The sequence below is a fragment of the Salmo trutta genome, chromosome 12 (genome assembly GCF_901001165.1).
Source record: "Salmo trutta chromosome 12, fSalTru1.1, whole genome shotgun sequence".
Taxonomy (NCBI): domain Eukaryota; kingdom Metazoa; phylum Chordata; class Actinopteri; order Salmoniformes; family Salmonidae; genus Salmo; species Salmo trutta.
In genome coordinates this window covers 30,483,041-30,505,616 of record NC_042968.1, presented here as the reverse complement: position 1 = coordinate 30,505,616, position 22,576 = coordinate 30,483,041, and the positions used below count along the sequence as shown (strand labels likewise).

At 42.7% G+C, this 22,576-nt stretch overlaps 2 protein-coding genes across 8 annotated transcripts; both read left to right on the top strand.

Moving 5' to 3' along the window:
• Positions 1 to 342: 342 nt before the first annotated feature.
• Positions 343 to 9,988, top strand: LOC115203334 (pro-cathepsin H). The gene is made up of 12 exons (XM_029767943.1): positions 343 to 472; positions 1,341 to 1,372; positions 1,602 to 1,707; positions 1,902 to 1,972; positions 2,098 to 2,202; positions 6,386 to 6,472; positions 6,678 to 6,733; positions 6,874 to 6,955; positions 7,099 to 7,167; positions 7,271 to 7,377; positions 7,679 to 7,804; positions 9,356 to 9,988. The coding sequence occupies exons 1-12, from the start codon at positions 367 to 369 to the stop codon at positions 9,429 to 9,431; spliced, it is 1,023 nt and encodes a 340-aa protein (XP_029623803.1). The 5' UTR covers positions 343 to 366; the 3' UTR covers positions 9,432 to 9,988.
• A 1,639-nt stretch (positions 9,989 to 11,627) lies between these two features.
• LOC115203332 (WD repeat-containing protein 76) lies at positions 11,628 to 20,628 on the top strand. 7 transcript variants are annotated; one of them, XM_029767937.1, is made up of 16 exons: positions 11,628 to 11,814; positions 14,899 to 15,039; positions 15,201 to 15,269; positions 16,218 to 16,310; positions 16,415 to 16,473; positions 16,757 to 16,877; positions 17,068 to 17,169; positions 17,383 to 17,423; positions 17,589 to 17,745; positions 18,122 to 18,280; positions 18,459 to 18,574; positions 18,688 to 18,786; positions 19,033 to 19,185; positions 19,398 to 19,451; positions 19,730 to 19,838; positions 20,069 to 20,628. In XM_029767937.1, the coding sequence occupies exons 2-16, from the start codon at positions 14,902 to 14,904 to the stop codon at positions 20,210 to 20,212; spliced, it is 1,614 nt and encodes a 537-aa protein (XP_029623797.1). In that variant the 5' UTR covers positions 11,628 to 11,814; positions 14,899 to 14,901; the 3' UTR covers positions 20,213 to 20,628. The 7 variants fall into 7 exon arrangements, with proteins under 7 accessions (XP_029623797.1, XP_029623802.1, XP_029623798.1 ...); XM_029767938.1 differs by lacking the exon at positions 11,628 to 11,814 and adding an exon at positions 13,317 to 13,399; XM_029767939.1 differs by lacking the exon at positions 11,628 to 11,814 and adding an exon at positions 13,896 to 13,980.
• Positions 20,629 to 22,576: the final 1,948 nt, after the last annotated feature.

Sequence of the window (22,576 nt, the reverse complement as noted above, 5' to 3'; positions counted from 1 at the left end):
TTTGCAAAACCTGCTGATTAGAAGGTCCTGTGTAGATTGTATTTTGAATCAGCAACTATCAGGAAATAACACTAATAGTTTTTTGTTCTCTCACACTTTCACAGTGTTAGTTTCATCAGTTATTTAACAATATGATACAAAACACAGGCAAAACTGCATTTTAAATGCACTGGGCCTTTAATAATTCTGTGATACTTGCAAGTGTATTTTTATATTCTCAGTAAGTGCACACTTTATTGACTTTAATGTTAATTATTTTGATGTGGGGTGGGAAATTAGGCATATTACGGTGCTTACAAAAACTTTGATAACCGACCCTGCCACAAGGACACATGAATGAAATGGATAGGTTACTCAAGTCATGTGATGCATTGGTTGCGAAACACACGCGGAAGTATGGCGCTGTATACTGTTGCTTTTATTCTTGCTTTTTTGCATTTAGCCAATTTTACACCCTTATTTTTACCTGAAGGTAAGCATAACTCCCCTAATCTGTTTGTTGTTGATATCCCGCATCCCATTTGGACGCACACATCGACGTGTGGAGGAAGAAACAAACTAAAAGTCAAGTGCAACAAGCCATGCAGTGCAATGCAGATGAAAGCGAATTTTGTCTGGACCGTTAACTTCACAAATTATGTTTCTGATCTTGATCTGGGCAGTTGACCAGACTGTATTTAATAAGCCTAATGAAAAAACAAAGATCATAATTAGGCTACCGAAATGAATAGCCTCACTTTAACCCGTCACTTTAACTATACATTCATGTACATACTACCTCAATTGGGCCGACCAACCAGTGCTCCCGCACATTGGCTAACCGGGCTATCTGCATTGTGTCCCGCCACCCGCCAACCCCTCTTTACGCTACTGCTACTCTCTGTTCATCATATATGCATAGTCACTTTAACCACATCTACATGTACATACTACCTCAATCAGCCTGACTAACCGGTGTCTGTATGTAGCCTCGCTACTGTTATAGCCTCGCTACTGTTATATTTCACTGTCTTTTTACTGTTGTTTTATTTCTTTACTTACCTATTGTTCACCTAATACCTTTTGTTGCACTATTGGTTAGAGCCTGTAAGTAAGCATTTCACTGTAAGGTCTCCACCTGTTGTATTCGGCGCACGTCGTGACAAATACACTTTGATTTGATTTATAGCGTATTACATTGCATAAGACATGCAGCAGTGAAACAACAGTGACACATGCTATAGCCTACAATGTTTCCATTGCACAAAAAAGTGACCGTTTCAAACTTGTAACAATGTGACCATCAAAATCATAGGTCTAACTGATCGTGTTTGTATTCTCTTTTAATTATTTTTTTAAAGAGGAATATCACTTCAAACAATGGATGTTACAGGTATGTGAAACTGTGAAGGCTGTAATGTAAATCCATCACGTGTTATTTTTTAGGAAAGCAGATGACATACAGCAGCCTACATACCAGAGTTACTGTACACAGTCATCTTGTTCCTTCCTGTAAGAAACTAAAGCAGTAGGCCAAGACCTTCCTCAAATGTATTTGCTTGTCAGTATGAGGCTGTCATCTTTTGTTGACTGACTGCCTATACCTGTTTTTGTTATTACAGTATAATAAAGTGTATGATCTGGAGGAGTACTACCATCGCCTGGACATCTTCACTAGGCATAAGAGGAGAATCGACTATCATAATGCAGGGAAGCACACATTCTCAAGTAGGCTATGCATTTATTTATTTTAAACTATTTGTCAATTTCTTCCTGTTTTCCCAGTCACAACTTAACTCCCAATGTATTCATAATATAGCTTTATATACGTACAAGTATGATATCTTACCACTCTTGTAACTTTCCTTTTCCCAGTGGGACTGAATCAGTTTTCTGACATGTTGTAACTTTTCTTTTCCCAGTGGGACTGAATCAGTTTTCTGACATGAGCTTTGCAGAGTTTAGGAAGACTTTCCTCCTGACTGAACCTCAGGTACAGCTGTGAAATGTAATTACTAAAATGTGATCCTATAGTTAACCCCATTTATAAGTCTACGAGCTTCCCTGATATGAGATAGCCTAATCAATAGTAACTGTTCTTACATTTATCTTCATCAGAACTGCTCTGCCACCAAAGGGAGTCACATCAGCAGCCATGGGCCATATCCTGGTTCTGTGGACTGGAGAGAGAAGGGAAACTATGTGTCACCTGTCAAATATCAGGTAGTACGTTTCCCTCATAGGCTAAAACATTAAGAACACCTTCCTAATATTGAGTTGCACCCCCCCTGTTTTGCCCTCAGAACAGCCTCAATTCATCGGGGCATGGACTCTACAAGGTGTCAAAAGCATTCCATAGGGATGCTGGTCCATGTTGACGCCAATGCTTCCCACAGTTGTGTCAAGCTGGATGGATGTCCTTTGGGTGGTGGACCATTCTTGATACACATGGGAAACTGTTGAGCGTGACACAAACTGCTCCTGGCACCTAATACCATACCCCATTCAAAGGAACTTCAATCTTTTGTCTTGCCAATCCACCTTCCGAATGGCACACATACACAATCCGTGTCTCAAGGCTTAAAAATCCATCTTTAACCTGTCTCCTGCCCTTTATCTACACTGATTGAAGTGCATTTTACAAGTGACATCAATAAGGGATCAAAGTTTTGACCTGGATTCACATGGTCAGTCTGTCATGGAAAGAGCAGGTGTTCATAATGTTTACACTCAGTGCATATTCACAACAGCATGACCAAGTAATTTTCTGATGGATTGGCTGTTTGCGGGCGAGTGAAAAAGATAAAAGCGGCTATACATTCATGACTGTGCTGTGTTGATATCATGTTGAGTCAGTGTGCTATTGTTGTGTCATAGTTTTTCATAGTTTGATAATTGTGTAGTTTAGAGTAATTATCGAGGTTAGCTGGCCAGCTATTTTCGTCCCCCGCGACGTCATTTCCAAACCTAGCCAACTATTACCGACAAGCAGCATTGTAGAAACAAAATACATTACAAAGGAACGTCTTGATTAGTGTTATGTTAGCTAGCTACATAGTTGCCTTTGTATCATGATAAGGTGTAGTACTGAAACTATCGAGGTTACCTAGCCAGCTACACGTTCAAACAAAGTCAACAACGCAGCCACTGCTAGCTAGCCTACTTCACCAGCCAGCAGTACTGTATCATTTTAATCATTTTAGTCAATAAGATTTTTGCAACGTAAGCTTAACTTTCTGAACATTCGAGACGTGTAGTCCACTTGTCATTCCAATCTCCTTTGCATTAGCGTAGCCTCTTCTGTAGCCTGTCAACTATGTGTCTGTCTATCCCTGTTCTCTCCTCTCTGCACAGGCCATACAAACGCTTCACACCGCATGGCCGCTGCCACTCTAACCTGGTGGTCCCAGCGCGCACGACCCACGTGGAGTTCCAGGTCTCTGGCAGCCTCTGGAACTGCCGGTCTGCGGCCAACAAGGCAGAGTTCATTTCAGCCTATGCTACCCTCCAGTCCCTAGACTTCTTGGCGCTGACGGAAACATGGATTACGACAGATAACACTGCTACTCCTACTGCTCTCTCCTCGTCTGCCCACGTGTTCTCGCACACCCCGAGAGCTTCTGGTCAGCGGGGTGGTGGCACTGGGATCCTCATCTCTCCCAAGTGGACATTCTCTCTCTCTCCCCTGACCCATCTGTCTATCGCCTCCTTTGAATTCCATGCTGTCACAGTTACCAGCCCTTTCAAGCTTAACATGCTTATCAATAATCGCCCTCCAGGTTCCCTTGGAGAGTTCATCAATGAGCTTGACGCCTTGATAAGTTCCTTTCCTGAGGATGGCTCACCTCTCACAGTTCTGGGTGACTTTAACCTCCCCACGTCTACCTTTAACTCATTCCTCTCTGCCTCCTTCTTTCCACTCCTCTCCTCTTTTGGCCTCACCCTCTCACCGTCCCCCCCCTACTCACAAGGCAGGCAATACGCTTGACCTCATCTTTACTAGATGCTGTTCTTCCACTAATCTCATTGCAACTCCCCTCCAAGTCTCCGACCACTACCTTGTATCCTTTTCCCTCTCGCTCTCCTCCAACACTACTCACTCTGCCCCTACTCGGATGGTATTGCGCCGTCCCAACCTTCGCTCTCTCTCCCCCGCTACTCTCTCCTCTTCCATCCTATCATCTCTTCCCTCTGCTCAAACCTTCTCCAACCAATCTCCTGATTCTGCCTCCTCAACCCTCCTCTCCTCCCTTTCTGCATCCTTTGACTCTCTATGTCCCCTATCCTCCAGGCCGGCTCGGTCCTCCCCTCCTGCTCCGTGGCTCGACGACTCATTGCGAGCTCACAGAACAGGGCTCCGGGCAGCCGAGCGGAAATGGAGGAAAACTCGCCTCCCTGCGGACCTGGCATCCTTTCACTCCCTCCTCTCTACATTTTCCTCTTCTGTCTCTGCTGCTAAAGCCACTTTCTACCACTCTAAATTCCAAGCATCTGTCTCTAACCCTAGGAAGCTCTTTGCCACCTTCTCCTCCCTCCTGAATCCTCCTCCCCCCCTCCTCCCTCTCTGCGGATGACTTCGTCAACCATTTTGAAAAGAAGGTCGACGACATCCGATCCTCGTTTGCTAAGTCAAACGACACCGCTGGTCCTGCTCACACTGCCCTACCCTGTGCTTTGACCTCTTTCACCCCTCTCTCTCCAGATGAAATCTCGCGTCTTGTGATGGCCGGCCGCCCAACAACCTGCCCGCTTGACCCTATCCCCTCCTCTCTTCTCCAGACCATTTCCGGAGACCTTCTCCCTTACCTCACCTCGCTCATCAACTCATCCTTGACCGCTGGCTACGTCCCTTCCGTTTTCAAGAGAGCGAGAGTTGCACCCCTTCTGAAAAAACCTACACTCGATCCCTCCGATGTCAACAACTACAGACCAGTATCCCTTCTTTCTTTTCTCTCCAAAACTCTTGAGCGTGCCGTCCTTGGCCAGCTCTCCTGCTATCTCTCTCAGAATGACCTTGATCCAAATCAGTCAGGTTTCAAGACTGGTCATTCAACTGAGACTGCTTTTCTCTGTGTCACGGAGGCGCTCCGCACTGCTAAAGCTAACTCTCTCCTCTGCTCTCATCCTTCTAGACCTATTGGCTGCCTTTGATACTGTGAACCATCAGATCCTCCTCTCCACCCTCTCCGAGTTGGGCATCTCCGGCGCAGCCCATGCTTGGATTGCGTCCTACCTGACAGGTCGCTCCTACCAGGTGGCGTGGCGAGAATCTGTCTCCGCACCACGTGCTCTCACCACTGGTGTCCCCCAGGGCTCTGTTCTAGGCCCTCTCCTATTCTCGCTATACACCAAGTCACTTGGCTCTGTCATATCCTCACATGGTCTCTCCTATCATTGCTATGCAGACGACACACAATTAATCTTCTCCTTTCCCCCTTCTGATAACCAGGTGGCGAATCACATCTCTGCATGTCTGGCAGACATATCAGTGTGGATGACGGATCACCACCTCAAGCTGAACCTCGGCAAGACGGAGCTGCTCTTCCTCCCGGGGAAGGACTGCCCGTTCCATGATCTCGCCATCACGGTTGACAACTCCATTGTGTCCTCCTCCCAGAGTGCTAAGAACCTTGGCTTGACCCTGGACAACACCCTGTCGTTCTCCACTAACATCAAGGCGGTGACCCGATCCTGTAGGTTCATGCTCTACAACATTCGCAGAGTACGACCCTGCCTCACACAGGAAGCGGCGCAGGTCCTAATCCAGGCACTTGTCATCTCCCGTCTGGATTACTGCAACTCGCTGTTGGCTGGGCTCCCTGCCTGTGCCATTAAACCCCTACAACTCATCCAGAACGCCGCAGCCCGTCTGGTGTTCAACCTTCCCAAGTTCTCTCACGTCATCCCGCTCCTCCGCTCTCTCCACTGGCTTCCAGTTGAAGCTCGCATCCGCTACAAGACCATGGTGCTTGCCTACGGAGCTGTGAGGGGAACGGCACCTCCGTACCTTCAGGCTCTGATCAGGCCCTACACCCAAACAAGGGCACTGCGTTCATCCACCTCTGGCCTGCTCGCCTCCCTACCTCTGAGGAAGCACAGTTCCCGCTCAGCCCAGTCAAAACTGTTCGCTGCTCTGGCACCCCAATGGTGGAACAAGCTCCCTCACGACGCCAGGACAGCGGAGTCAATCACCACCTTCCGGAGACACCTGAAACCCCACCTCTTTAAGGAATACCTAGGATAGGATAAAGTAATCCTTCTAACCCCCCCCCCTTAAAAGATTTAGATACACTATTGTAAAGTGGTTGTTCCACTAGATATCATAAGGTGAATGCACCAATTTGTAAGTCGCTCTGGATAAGAGCGTCTGCTAAATGACTTAAATGTAAATGTAATGTGTCCTAAGGGTCACTGTGGAAGCTGCTGGACCTTCTCCACTACCGGCTGTCTTGAGTCTGTGACGGCTATAGCTACTGGAAAACTCCCACTTCTGGTGAGAACTAGACCTATTTCTCTTGTATTTTCTACGGTGTCACACTATGTTTCACACTGTTTTTGGCAGTCAACCTACTATGTTCCCCTGTATGGTTTCGTATGAAGCGGTACAATAGAAACAAATGGGTTACTGTAGTTGAACTGGTTGTTGAATGGTTGTTGGTAATAGCCTTATCTGTGAGTTATCATTCTATATTTTCCAGTCTGAGCAGCAACTGGTGGACTGTGCTCAAGATTTCAACAATCACGGATGTATGGGGTTGGTAGCCTTCAGTACCATCTTAAAATCACATGAGCTTATCACTCCTGTCCTGCATGTGACTTCTATGCCTCCTGATACATACTGTAGCTATCTGTCTACAAAAACATCATTCAGATACTGTAATGTATTGGTTTCAGGGGACTCCCAAGTCAGGCGTTTGAGTATGTTAAATACAACAACGGACTCATGACCGAAGATGACTATCCTTACACGGGACATGTATGCATTTATAAATTGTTCTTAGTGTAAAAAAGGAAAATGTTAATAACATAAGTAACAGTGTTATACTAGTATTTAATCCTTATGACTCACTTGTTTGGATTACTCACTATATACTTCTTTATCCCAATTACTTTTTTTAGGATGGCTCTTGCAATTTCAAGCCCGAGTTGGCAGCTGCCTTCGTGAAAGATGTTGTCAACATAACAAGTGTGAGAGACTAAAACTAAATGTTTTACAACCTCTGCATCTGTCCTAAACATTGTTTTCTTGGTCAGCAATTGGTTTGTTGTTCTGTCTTCCCCCCTATAACAGTATGACGAAAAGGGCATGGTTGATGCTGTGGCCAGACTGAACCCAGTCAGCTTTGGATATGAAGTGACTGATGATTTCCTCCACTACAAAGATGGTGTGTACAGCAGGTGAGAGTAAGCCCAGTACACTCCGTTGTTCCTTATCACTCCCACTTGACAATAAATGTTGGGTGACAGGATTAAAGAGCTTTGTGGGAATTGAATTGTGAACCTCCAAATCTTATCAAATAATGTGTGGAAGGTAGAAGACTGTACTTATGAGCCATACAATGTTGCAGTAGAAGACTTTCATGAGCTGTAAAGCTTCTTTCCGTTCACATAAGGTATACAAACTGCACATTTGACCCTCTATTACAATTAATTAACATGTCCTGCATGTGTTTTATAAAGTATTCTTTGTTTGTACTAGCACTACGTGTAAGAACACTACAGACAATGTGAACCATGCTGTACTGGCAGTGGGATATGGTGAAAAGAATAGCACTCCATATTGGATCGTGAAAAACTCCTGGGGCACCAACTGGGGAATGGATGGGTAAATACATAAAAAATATTCAGTGCTGTTGAACTTCCTTTTTTTACTAATGATAACTATATAGATGCTTCATGAACACAGATCAGCTATTGAACACCCAGACATTGTAGCACACGTATACTGCAAGATAGCTGTCTGACTATCTCCTTTTAGGTTGAAATTATACTGAACAAAAGTATAAACACAACATGCAACAATTTCTATGTTTTTACTGAGTTACAGTTCATATTAGGAAATAAGTCAATTGAAATAAATTCATTAGGCTCTAATCTATGGATTTCACATGACTGGGCAGGGGTGCAGCCTTAGAGGGCATAGGTCACCCATTTGGCAGCCAGGCGCACCCAGCCAATCATAATGTTACAGACAGATATACATTTTTTTAACCCCTTTTTCTCCCCCATTTCATGGTATCCAATTGGTAGTTACAGTCTTGTCTCATCACTGCAACTCCCGTACGGCCTCGAGAGAGGCGAAGGTTGAGAGCCGTGAGAACCTAACCAAGCCGCACTGCTTCTTGACACAATGCCCACTTAACCCAGAAGCCAGCTGCACCAATGTGTCGGAGGAAACACCATACACCTGGCGACCGTGTCAGCGTGGACTGCTCACAGGCCCGCCACAGGAGTCGCTAGTGCACGATGGGACAAGGACATCCCTGCCGGCCAAACCCTCCCCTAACCCGGACGACGCTGGGCCAACTGTGTGCCGCCCCATGGGTCTCCCGTTCGCTGCCGGCTGCGACAGAGCCTGGACTCGAACCCAGAATCTCTAGATGCATTTGTATTTTTGCTCAGTGTAATAGTTTTGAGGGAGCGTGCAATTGGCATGCTGACTGCAGGAATGTCCACCAGAGCTGTTGCCAGAGAATTGAATGTTCATTTCGCTACCATAGACCGCCTCCAACATCGTTTTAGAGAATTTGGCAGAACTTCCAACCTGCCACACAACCGCAGACCACGTGTATGGTGTTGTGTGGGCGGTTTGCTGATGTCAATGTGAACAGAGTGCCCCATGGTGGCGGTGGGGTTATGGTATGGGCAGGCATAAGCATGACCCCATGTCGCAGGGATCTGTACACAATTCCTGGAAAATGTCCCAGTTCTTCCATGGCCTGCATACTCACCAGACATGTCACCAATTGAGCATGTTTGGGATGCTCTGGATAGACGTGTATGACAGCGTGTTCCAGTTCCCACCAATATCTAGTAACTTCACAAAGCCATTGTAGAGGAGTGGGACAACATTCCACAGGCCACAATCAACAGCCTGATCAACTCTATGCGAATGAGATGTGTCGCGCTGCATGATGCAAATGTTGGTCACACCAGATACCAGATTTCTAATCCACACCCCTACTTTTTCTTTTGGTATCTGTGACCTACAGATGCATATTTGTATTCCCAGTCATGTGAAATCCATAGATTAAGGCCTAATGAATTTATTTAAAGTTGATTGATTTCCTTATATGAATCTTTGAAAATGTTGTATGTTATGTTTTTATATTTGTTTGGTATAGCTTACAAAATATATTTTGTATTTCCTCCTCAGATATTTCCTAATAGAACGAGGGAGGAACATGTGTGGACTGGCAGCCTGCTCCTCTTATCCTCTCCCCCCGGTGTGATGTAACGGGAACTCAGAAGAGAAGAGAACGCCACAGTCAGAGTCTTCAGCTACAGTATGAGAACTCAGGAAAAACAGGATACATTTTCTCATTCAGAGGACAGGAGTGAGCATCTCTGTGTTATTTGCATGGACATGTTTTTAAGAACTGTAGTTATACTGTTACAATGTGTGTTTTACATTTTCCAAGTTACTTATTTTAAATTAATTATAACTGGATCGTATTATGAATGTTTGTACTGTATATGGTATGTGGCTGGTCATGGTTTGTTAGTAGGCAATGACTGAGTAGTGAGAGTCTTTGAATCGTGTGCTTATGTTGCATATTGCTCCGGTTTTGAGTGTAAGAGATCCTAGTTAGTACTGTAGTTGCCTACTGTCACAAAAGCATCACCAATATTTTAGCTTCTCTTGATTTGACATTTTGGTTAGTGTTATATTTTCTTTAGAGGTTTGTACTAGGCATATTTTGTGTATTTTAGACTGATTCTGCTGAGGGTTACTTTTTTTGCATGTAGTTTTGTTAAATAATAAATATATATACAGTACCAGTCAAAAGTTTGGACACACCTACTCATTTCTTTATTTGTACTATTTTCTACATTGTAGAATAATAGTGAAGACAAACTATGAAATAACACATATGGATTAATATAGTAACCAAAAGAAGTGTTAAACAAATCAAAATATATGTTATATTCTTCAAAGTAGCAACCCTTTGCCTTGATAACAGTTTTGCACACTCTTGGCATTCTCTCAACCAGCTTCATGAGGTAATCATCTGGAATGCTTTTCCAACAGTCTTGAAGAAGTTCCCACATATGCTGAGCACATGTTGGGTGCTTTTTCTTTACTCTGCGGTCCAACTCATCCCAAACCATCTCAATTGGGTTGAGGTCGGGTGATTGTGGAGGCCAGGTCATCTGATGCAGCACTCCATCACTGTCCTTCTTGGTCAAATAGCCCTTACACAGCCTGGAGGTGTGTTTTGGGTCATTGTCCTGTTGAAAAACAAATTCCCACTAAGCGCAAACCAGATGGGATGGCGTATTGCTGCAGAATGCTTCGGTAGCCCTGCTGGTTAAATTCTAAATAAATCACAGACAGTGTCACCAGCAAAGCACCCCCGCACCTCATCCTCCATGCTTCACAGTGGGAACCACACATGGGGAGATCATCCATTCACCTACTCTGCATCTCACAAAGACATGACAGTTGGAAACAAAAATCTCAAATTTGGACTTGTCAGACCAAAGAACAGATTTCCACCAGTCTAATGTCTATTGCTCGTGTTTCTTGGCCCAAGCAAGTCTCTTCTTATTGATGTACTTTAGTAGTGGTTTCTTTGCAGCAATTTGACCATGAAGGCCTGATTCACACAGTCTCCCCTGAACAGTTGATGTTGAGATGTGTCTGTTACTTGAACTCTGTGAAGCATTTATTTATTTGGGCTGCAATCTGATGTGCAGTTTATTGCCGATTTCTGAGGCTGGTAACTAATGAACTTATCCTCTGCAGCAGAAGTAACTCTGGGTCTTCCTTTCCTGTGGCAGTCCTCATGAGAGCCAGTTTCATCATAGTGCTTGATGGTTTTTGCGACTGCACTTTCAGGGTTGACTGACCTTCATGTTTTAAAGTAATGATGGACTGTTGTTTCTCTTTGCTTATTTGAGCTGTTCTTGCCATAATATGGACTTGGTCTTTTACCAAATAAAGCTATCTTCTGTATAACACCCATACCTTGTCACAACACAACTGATTTGCTCAAATGCATTAAGAAGGAACAAAATTCCACAAATTAACTTTTAAGATGTCATACCTGTTAATTGAAATGCATTGCAGGTGACTACATCATGAAGCTGGTTGAGAGAATCCCAAGAGGGTGGCTAAAAGGGTGGCTACTTTGAATAATCTCAAATATAAAATATATTTGGATTTGTTTGACACTATTTTGGTTACTACACAATTCCATGTGTTAGGAATATAGTTATTTATTTATATATATATATATATTCATATTCCTAAGAGCTATACCCCCAAATTCATTGGCACATGAAAAGCAAAATTATATTGAGCCCTGGTTAATTTTTTTATAAACAAATGTGCCCCAAGCGATGTGTCTGCTCTGTTATATAAAAATATAGTAACCAATCAGCTGCTGTGAATTATCTTGCACAACAAAGGGGAGGGGTTTGTTACAAAACACCATCGTGGCGGGAAAGTGTTTTTCTGTGGTGCAGGATACATCAACCAAGTGATTCAAGAAAACAAACAGCTGTTCGGACCTAGCTTGCAAGCTAAGTATCTGCGACTCGGTTTGCCTGAGGGTTTCGGAAGAACCAAATCTTCCGAACGCGATTGTGAAATTGTACTACATATTGCAGGTAAGATTAAGGACCATCGCTTAGAACTATCCATATACAACTACCCATGAAATATTGCTAGTGAGTCACAAGTTATGTTTCCATTAACTTGTCCAGTGATATTTTTTGTTGTTGTCAACATTTTAGAGTTCGTGTAGAAAATAGACAATTGCCTGCTAGGGTGTCGACTAAAACGGCTGGACGTAATGACGTCACGTCTGTCGAATATAAATGTAGATTTTGAAGCGTTTCCATTACCCATTTAGGCAAATTGCACAGACAGTCTGTATGCCCTCCCATCTATCTGTTTCATGTCCCATGTAGCCAGTGGTGGGAAAAGTACTCAATTGTCATACTTGAGTAAAAGCAAAGATACCTTAATAGAAAATGACCCAAATGAAAGTATCTGGTATTAAATATACTTAAGTGTTAAGTATACCTTAGCAATTACATTAAGTATAAATAGTAAATGTATAAATAATTTCTACTTCAACTTTTATTGAAGGATACCCAAGGGCACACTCACACAATTTACAATCGTAGCATTTGTGTTTAGTGAGTCTGCCAGACCAGAGTGGATGACCAGGGATGTTCACTTGATAAGTGTATGAATTGGACCATTTTCCTGTGAAAATGTAACGAGTACTTTTGGGTGTCAGGGAAAATGTATGGAGTAAAAAGTACATTTTCTTTAGGAATGTAGTTAAGTAAAAGTTGCCAAAAATACAAATAGTAAAGTACAGATACGCCAAACTACTTTAAATTTGTTTTTACTTAAATACTTTACACAACTGCAGGTAGCCCGCAAAAAACAGCATGGATAGAATGCAATAATTGACTAATATTTGCCATATTCTAATACATCTCATGTGCCAACGTATCGGCATGGTCCGTGCCATGGTGAAACTTGCACTCATGAAGATCTGAAATAATTGGATGTTAAAACTTGCCAGCCAAATAGAAAAGCAAGGCGAATCAATTCAGCCATTCTTGAAAGTCAGGATAAACACCGCTTCCATCAGATCTGTTGCAATAAAGAAGGTTTGACAGATTAAAAATCCACCCCAGTCCAACGGATACAAATGTAATGTTTAGAAAATGACTCCCATCTTCCGTTTCCATTACACATTTTTTTTGTTGGGACATATTGCTTTTGTCAAATACCTAGGTCAATGTTAACCCTACTTAGCTACTGATATAGCTAGCGACCCCATTCAGAGGTAACTGATTTAGCGCCTATTGATGATAGTAGTATCTCTGGACAGGGGGTGTTTTGTTAAGAGCCCCAACACTTGCTCTAAACATTAACACTCATCGCTTGCGGTACGTTTTTTAAAACACAAGGAACGTATATTTCATATCGGCAAGGAAAAAAATATATTAATACAAACGTTAAATTACAACACACCTTCAAAGGGTTAGTGTTCCCAGACAGCCATATCTCCATGTTACATCACTTATTTATGGAAGACATAGGTGGCCACCTGTGCTAATTAACTATCTAGTGTTCTGTGAACACCTGTGTTTAAGCTTAACTGGGGAGGACGTGTAGTTTGTCAACTAGAGGCACATAGCTTGTGGATCTGTTCCAAACTGCTACAGTAAGGTGTGTATTTTTCTTGAAAGACGCTTTCTCGCTTCACGAAAGATAAGGGGCATATCAGCATATGTTCCGAAAACCGTTTTGAGAGCGAAGATTATTGAAGTTTCTAAACATGAAAACATAACATCAGAATTGTAGTTCGCGAATGTAACGGCTGAAATCACTACACACAGAGAAGGGTTTGCAAGAGCTAATATGTAGCTATCTATGGCAAACCCTTCTCAGGATGTTTTCAGCGGTTACATTTGAAGATATCGTTAAAGCAGTTTAGCGTCTATGAATGGTGTAAGATATACTGTAGCTAACGTTAGTGACAAGCAATCATAACTTAATTGTACAAACATTGGGTTAGTTATGCATGGACTGGTGCCCTGGGTGGGTGGAGATCAATGAAATGGTAGGTTGCAATGACTGTAATGTACCATAACCACTAAAACGAGACCTAGGACCAGCATGCATTGTTTTATCTAACTTGTCTTTCCTCAGACATCGAGAAGCAGCTGACTAGCGCCAAAGATTATCTATCGCTGACTATTTGGGTTTCCACTAGATAGCACAGTCAGAATTTGCAATATTGTAAAAATGTATGAAAATAATTATTCGCTTTTTCTTATTAATTTAAGGTTAACATTGCTGCTAATGTTAGATTTAAAATAAGATTTTAAAGGTCGACTTTGGGCACGAAAGAACATCTACTGCCCTTTACTCAATTTTTAACAGAAATGGGGTTTGCCTTTGGTGGTTCATCGACGTCATGTGCGCAGCGACCGTAGCTAGTTTGTTAGCTATGCTAGCCAGTGCAGTTAGCCAGTAACTCAGTATTCGTTTACGTCATTTCACATAATTTGTTTTTGGACGTAAACTGTAGAGATCGATAAGAAATAGCACCTCTGTAGCCGAATATCTCATTCATGTGTTTTGTTTTTAAGCATTAAATGACCTGAAATTATGGTGAATTTAGCTTTATAACTTTGTGGCTGTAGTAACTACTGACGACCGTCTATTCGCCCATCCGTGGTTTCCATTAGCTTCTTTAGCCACAAAGTTAGATTCCAGTCAGATTCCACAGCCACAGTCAAAATTGGCTACAAAAATGTGCTTTCGGTCATAATTTTAAGGTTAGGTATGAGGTTAGCAGTCCATGGTTATGTTTAAAATCAAATTCTAAAAAGATAAATTGTAGAAATGGGCGGATATTATAACTTTGTGGTTATAGAAGCTAGTGATGCCCCATCTTCGTCTCTGCTAGCGCTCATGCGAGATATGTTTCCAGGTTCTGAGATTACTTTTTATGCAGTCACATTACTGTAGTATTGTAAATTCCCCGCCCATGTGCACCTGAAGTTTCCTTGGGCACCTAACTAGCATTCTTCCCCGGACCTCCAGCCTTATCGGAGCTAGCTAGCTATCTAGCTGAAGATACCACTGTGCTAAGTTTATGATCAATTATAAACCTGTTTAAGTCATTACTAAATTGAAATGCATCCCAACATTAATTGTAGGAAATGAAGCCAGCGAATACCAAGAATGGTGTCCCTGTACTCCATTCAGCAAAAGAGGGGTGCAAACCCAAGAAATTCACCCCAGATGAGGTACTGGTACCAAATCCCAGCTTCAAAGAAAATCAAGGAACGAAAAGAAAGGTAAGTGTGTCCACCCATATGATGACCACTGATCCATGATGCAATTCCAAAGTGCAAGTTCAATGAATGTGTGCATGTATGGTTGTTTGTCTCAATTGTGTGTATAATGGGCTAAAACTGGGCAATGCTAGTACTTTACAATGAAATGCAATTTATCTCAGAGAAAAGCACTTCCTTTGAAAGTGGAAGGAATCATTGAAAAAGTCAAGGAGGAGAAGGAAGACAAGAATGTAAGTGTTCATTACACACAGTATTTAGGCCAAATAACCTTGGTGTCATGTTTCATTAGGCACCAAACAGAAGTGAACTGATTGTATAATATTGAATCAGGGAGAGACTACCTCCAAGTTGTCCAATAAAAAATGCTTGTTTTTCTTTTCCGTTGCGAAACGTTTGCTACGGCGTATGTGTAGGGGACATGAGTCGGTCATGGTTGCTCAAGGTCACGTGATGGGTAGCCCCTGCCTGCAACTTCAAAATCTATTTCAGCCTTCAGGCCAATGGGGGATTTCCTCTTGGTCTAACAGTTCTTATCCCCAACGTGGGGCCTGATCTGTCGTGGGGCAGGAGATCAAAGGGGGTGACTGTAGCGGACTTGAGTCGGTCATGGTTGCTCATGGTCACGTGATGGGTAGCCCACCTGCGACTTCAAAATCAGTCGGTTCTAGTGCCAATAGGGAATTTCCTCTTGGTCTAATGGTCAAGACGTTGGTTTCTCCCGCGGTAGACCCATGTTCATATGTTATATGTGGACTAATGCAGAGGTGTTCAAACATCTCCTCGGCGACCCCCAGGTATTCCACGTATTTGAACTATTCCTGGGCTAGCACACTCGGTTCAACTTGTCAACAAATGATCAAGCCAATGGTCATGTTCCCCTGCTCAGACGTTGCATGCATCAACCAATGGTTGTGTGCCACGTCATTGACTGCCGTCTGACACCAGATAGCTATAACAACATATTATGTAGTTAGCTGATATGTAAATTACCGATCTAGGCGTTGTGGCATACATCTGAGCAGAGGACACAACCCTTGTTTAGGCGATCAGGTGAGCTAGTTCAGGGCTATAACAATACTGTGAAACGTCTGTGGGTCCAAGAGGAGACATTTGAAAACTGCATGAATGAATACAATCCTGTTGGTGATCTCACTTTACTCTTTGTTTTCACATTGCAGATACAGCCTGGAAGTCTATCGAATTATGAATTGGAACGGTTGGAAAATATCAGACAAAACCAAGTGTTCCTGTCCTCCATAAAACTGCTTGAGGTTAGTTTGTTGAAGAACCGAGTTTAAATGGTATCTACTTATGCATATTTTACTGAAACACTTTGTGTGGTGAAATGAATAACATATTATTGTTTCTTCAATAGGCCAAGCAGGATTTGAAACCAGAAAAAACACAGAGAGGTCTCAAGAGACAGAAACTAAAGTAATGACAGATTCAACATTTGTACCAATGACTGAAAATATTTACTTCAATGTTTCCTGTGTACCGTGTATGTACTTACATTGGTCAGTCGAATTTGGTCTCAGTACAAAGTAAATGAGCTTCCATTATACATACTTAATCCCTTTAGGACATAAGGCCCATATGAGCTTCTGTAACTTATGGCATACAGAATGTATTTATTATGGCCAGCTTGGATAGAGAATGTCAGTGTGACTCGTTTCTGTTTCTAACACAATGTAACTAATGTCTTGGCTCACTACAGTAAGGTAGCCTGGACAGAGATACTGCCTCCTCGCACCAAGTCCTTGAGAATCCAGAAGAAGGAAGCAAAGCCACTCCCCCTGCCCCCGGAACCACACAGGATTTATTATGAAGCCGAACGAGTAAGTGACTGACCAATAGCAAAATGCGACGTGAGTAACTGACCAATAGGATAGGCTCTTATGTTAAGAAATTGTACTTCACTACACAGAAAAGCCAACTTTTCACATTTGTTCCATTTTAATCTTGAAACGCTACTTTATTTCTCATGATAATGGTTTGTTTGTTTATGTTGACGTGTATTTACTAAAGATTGAACATGCCAGGAAGCCAGAGGGTCCCATTAGTATGAAGCCAATCAACATGGAGGAGGATAGTTCACTGCCACCTGAGCTTCTCAAGCTGTGGACAGAGGTTGCACATTTGTTCACCATGACCTACTTTTCTCTAGCACGATTCCAGATCTGTTTGTGCGATCTTGCCAACTCATTTGGCATGAAAATGACCATAACATTTGGGATGACCGCACAAACAGATCTGGGACCAGGCTAACTCTTCAGTCCTATGTTCCACATAACTGTTTGCAGCGTCACTGTTCTTTTACAGTTTTTTAATTTTATTCCACAGGATTTAATCAAAGAAGAAAAGAAGGAGTTGGGTCTGGAAGAGTAAGTTTCATTTTGAATGTTAAGGAATTTGGCCTTTTTTCTTAACGTTCTGTGACAAATGTATATATTTGTAGTATTTTATGGACGTCCTGTATTGATTTGAATGTATAGATGTGTAAAACCCTAACCTGTGCCAGGCTGACATTACATTGGGTGCGTTTCCAGGTACCGTAGTACTCTGAAGAGCATGGAGCTGAGTAAGAGTGGAGGAGTAGCTAAGGTGGTGAAGAGTCGTATCTTCTCTGTTGCCTTCCACCCGTGTAGCAGTCATCTGCTCATGGCTGCTGGGGACAAGTTTGGTGGAGTGGGGCTGTGGAACCTCGTGAGTACACACACACACAGTGAAGCTGGATGCTGTAGAGTTAATGTGTGACTGGGCTTATTTGGTTTTTGTTGTTCTTTCAGGAATCTGGTATGGGTGATATCGTGCTGCCGTTTGTTGTTTCCTCAGGACTCTTGCTGTGTTCAAAACAACTGGAAACTCAGAAAAATAAAAGGTCAAATCATGACATCAGTGATCTTCAGGTCGGAGCTCTAGAAAGAGGCCCGAGTTGGATGACCGTTCAAAAAAATCAGTCTGAGCTAGTTTATTTTTTATTTTTTTTTAGTTCCCAGTTGTTTTGAACGCGCTGAAGTCTGAGATTTCCGAGTTCCCAGTTGTTGTGAATACGACAACGGCGTGCTGCTTGTTTTCTCAGGACTCTGATATGGGGGATGAGGGCGTGCTGCTATTTGAGCCACACGTCCGGCCGGTGGCCTGCATGGCGTTCTCCAGGTCACATCCTACAGACCTGTTGACCCTCAGCTACGACGGGACGCTACGGAGCACAGACGTGGAGAAAGCCGTTTTTGATGAGGTACCATGCAGTGATGATAATATATGGCATTTAGCAAACAGTTTTTTCCAAAGCAACACAAAACGGTGAGTGCATGTATTTTCATATTTGTGACCCCAGTGGGAATTGAACACACATATCAGATTTTAGATTCCCTGTTTGGTCTTTGTTACGTTATCTCTGTCCTTTCTCCAACTAGGTGTATCGGATCAAGGATGGCTTGAGAACCTTTGACTTCCTGTCACATGACTGTTCGACGCTGGTCACCGGGGACTGGTACGGAGACGTTGCCATCGTTGACAGGCGGACTCCAGGGTAAAGTAACATCGTTTTGATTTTCTCTCTGTACAAGGACTGGCCATTGTGTTATAAGTCAAAAGCTTATTGCTAATGCCTTATTAATGCTGGTCTGTCTCGTTTTTACTCAGAACCTCTCATGAGTCCCTCCATAGCCTGGATACCAAGACGGTTCGCTGTGTTCATGTCCACCCTGTTCAGAAGCAGTACATCATGGTTGCTGAGAACAGGTACAAAATGGGAATCAGTGCTATGATGTGCAATATGTCAGCCAATCAGGTCGACCAATGTCATTATGGCAAGCAATCTCTATACAAGCCTTGAGACAATCCTATGGTTTAATAAGTTGATTTATGTATTTTGTCAAGTTTGCAAAATGATTGCTTATAGTATAGTCCTATTAAGGAAATCCACTTTCTATTTCATTGATCTTTTATGTTGCTAAAACTGATATTGATGTTTTGATTTTTCTCTAGTATTGTGAGCATTTACGATGCTCGATGTTTGAAGGCGTCGTCGAGCAAGCCAGTCTCCCAGCTCTATGGTCACTCAAAGAGCATCTCAAGTGCCTACTTCTCTCCTGGCACTGGCAACAGAGTAGTGACCACCTGCCTAGACAACAACATCAGGTGAGTCTGCATGCCACAGTAAGATGTTAGGACATTTAAAATATGTAAAGAGATTTAAAAAAAAAAAAAATTAAAGTTTTTTAAATGACTATGAAGTTCAAATAAATAATTTGCTTATGTGCTACAATAAGTGTTTTAAAAGTTGCACTAAGCATATTGTCCAATACTTGAAACCTGAAATGTTTAGCAATTAAATTTACTTTGTTTTTCAGGATTTACGACACCTCGGAACTGACCTCCAGAGCTCCGCTACTGACCTCCATCCAGTAAATTCATTATACTATCACATTTAGAAAGCAAAACTGACCAGGTCTCTCTTGAGAAATAGTGTTTTATCTCTCCTGGCTAAATAAAGATGAAATAAATTAAAAAACATTGGAAAGATCCCGCAACCTCTGTTTGCATTGGTTTACTCGCCAATGCCTGTGTTATTTCTAGTATGTGTGCTTTATACCAATAGACATCAGCCAGCAAATCCAGGAGTCTTTGTAATAGTGTCTTTGTGTAATGCTGATGAATCCATTTCCTTTGTCCCTGTTTGCAGACAGAACTTGATCACAGGGCGCTGGCTGTCCAAGCTGCAGGCGATGTGGGACCCCAAGAGGGACGACTGCTTCGTTGTGGGCAGCATGCAGCGGCCTCGCAGAGTCCAGGTATAAGCACTCCTTTGTTCCCACGTCTATCATCGAACCTCAACAACAATAAGTAAGATCTGAGGTCGTGTTACTATTCCCCTAACGGGACGTGTAAGGTCAATGTACAAGTTCTGGATTATGTGGCTATGCATGGTATGGGTAACGTTTCATATATTTTGTATACAGGGGCACCGTGTCCAAGACAATTTTCTCCTCTGGGACAATAAAGTATATCATTTTCTATCCAGGTGTTCCATGAGAGTGGGCAGCTCCAGCATTTCTTCCAGGACCCAGAGATGACCACCGTGCTCTCAGTCACAGCCTTCCACCCCACCAGGAACGCTCTACTGGGGGGTAACGCCTCCGGACGGCTGTACGTCTTCACCGACTGAGAGCAGGATGCCTGTATGTGTTCACTGCCTGAGGAGAAACCTGGGCCATTGTTTACAAAACAACTGAGTAAGAGTCCTGATCTAGGATCAGGTACCCTCCCTCGTATTCATTATGATCTGGAAGGCTCAACTGATCGTAGATCAGCACTCCTACTCTAAAATGTTTAATGATACGGGCCCAGAACACATGCTTAGAATAGACCAAAATAAGTTGTTTGGGTGTTTTTCTGCAAGATGCCTTTGCTATTGTTGCACATTGTTTTCTATCAAATTGTTTTGTTAGTTTAAATAAAGTTATATATTTAGCTGAAGTTGTGCTTTTCATGTAGTTTAGCTCTTTCATTGGCTGTATTGTACCCACAGCGAATTTTGTGATTGATGGTTTTATTCTTTCAAATAAAAACTACCAGATTTCAGTGGCTACAGCCCTACAATCATTAAAATCATGGCTAAATACCAGTGTGTTGAAAATGTGTCCCATATCAGGCAATTCACTCTCTTCTGTGCCTAGGCTAATTATTTTCTGCAGTTTTTCCTCAACACCAAAAATAACATTACAATGTAATCCAACTCGGGTGTACAGTCGTGGCCAAAAGTTTTGAGAATGACAAATATTAATTTCCACAAAGTTTGCTGCTTCAGTGTCTTTAGATATTTTTGTCAGATGTTACTATGGAATACTGAAGTATAATTACAAGCATTTCATAAGATTCAAAGGCTTTTATTGACAATTACATGAAGTTGATGCACAGGGTCAATATTTGCAGTGTTGACCCTTCTTTTTTCAAGACCTCTGTAATCCACTCTGGCATGCTGTCAATTAACTTCTGGGCCACATCCTGACTGATGGCAGTCCATTCTTGCATAATCAATGCTTGGAGTTTGTCAGAATTTGTGGGTTGTTGTTTGTCTACCCACCTCTTGAGGATTGACCACAAGTTCTCAATGGTATTAAGGTCTGGGGAGTTTCCTGGCCATGGACCCAAAATATTGATGTTTTGTTCCCCGAGCCACTTAGTTATCACTTTTGCCTTATGGCAAGGTGCTCCATCATGCTGGAAAAGGCATTGTTCGTCACCAAACTGTTCCTGGATGGTTGAGAGAAGTTGTTCTCGGAGGATGTGTTGGTACCATTCTTTATTCATGGCTGTGTTAGGCAAAATTGTGAGTGAGCCCACTCCCTTGGCTGAGAAGCAACCCCACACATGAATGGTCTCAGGATGCTTTACTGTTGGCATGACACAGGACTGATGGTAGCGCTCACCTTGTCTTCTCCGGACAAGCTTTTTTCCAGATGCCCCAAACAATCGGAAAGGGGAATCATCAGAGAAAAGGATTTTACCCCAATCCTCAGCAGTTCAATCCTTGTACATTTTTGCAGAATATCAGTCTGTCCCTGATGTTTTTCCTGGAGAGAAGTGGCTTCTTTGCTGCCCTTCTTGACACCAGGCCATCCTCCAAAAGTCTTTGCCTCACTGTGCATCCAGATGCACTCACACCTGCCTGCTGCCATTCCTGAGCAAGCTCTGTACTGGTGGTGCTCCGATCCCACAGCTGAATCAACTTTAGGAGATGATCCCGGCGCTTGCAGGACTTTCTTGGGCACCCTGAAGCCTTCTTCACAACAATTGAACCACTCTCCTTGAAGTTCTTGATGATCTGATAAATTGTTGATTTAAGTGCAATCTTACTGGCAGCAATATCCTTGCCTGTGAAGCCCTTTTTGTGCAAAGCAATGATGATGGCACGTGTTTCCTTGCACGTAACCATGATGGACAGAGGAAGAACAATGATTCTAAGCACCACCCTCCTTTTGAAGCTTTCAGTCTGTTATTGGAACTCAATCAGCATGACAGAGGGATCTCCAGCCTTGTCCTCATGAACACTCACACCTGTGTTAATGAGATAATCACTGACATTACATTTACATTTTAGTCATTTAGCAGACGCTCTTATCCAGAGCAACTTACAGTAGTCAATGCATACCTTTCATTTTTTTATTTTTGTACTGGCCCCCCGTGGGAATCAAACCCACAACCCTGGCGTTGCACACACCATGCTGGCATTGCACACACCATGCTGGCATTGCAAACACCATGCTCTACCAACTGAGCCACAGGGAAGCTATCATCAAACCTCATGATGTCAGCTGGTCCTTTTGTGGCAGGGCTGAAATGCAATGGAAATGTTTTTTTGTGATTCAGTTCATTTGCATGGCAAAGAGGAACTTTGCAATTAATTGCAATTAATCTGATCACTCTTCATAACATTCTGGAGTATATGCAAATTGCCATCATACAAACTAAGGCAGCAGACTTTGAAAATTAATATTTGTGTAATTCTCAAAACTATTGGCCACGACTG

Excerpts from the sequence above, each read along its gene's own strand:
- LOC115203332 (XM_029767936.1), top strand. Across the intron at positions 16,878-17,067 it reads TTTATTATGAAGCCGAACGA|ATTGAACATGCCAGGAAGCC; the intron begins GTAAGTGACTGA and ends TATTTACTAAAG. Across the intron at positions 17,746-18,121 it reads GAGTGGGGCTGTGGAACCTC|GACTCTGATATGGGGGATGA; the intron begins GTGAGTACACAC and ends TTGTTTTCTCAG.
- LOC115203334 (XM_029767943.1), top strand. The coding sequence starts at position 367 with ATGCATTGGTTGCGAAACACACGCGGAAGTATGGCGCTGTATACTGTT. Across the intron at positions 1,973-2,097 it reads TCCTCCTGACTGAACCTCAG|AACTGCTCTGCCACCAAAGG; the intron begins GTACAGCTGTGA and ends TATCTTCATCAG. Across the intron at positions 2,203-6,385 it reads TGTCACCTGTCAAATATCAG|GGTCACTGTGGAAGCTGCTG; the intron begins GTAGTACGTTTC and ends ATGTGTCCTAAG.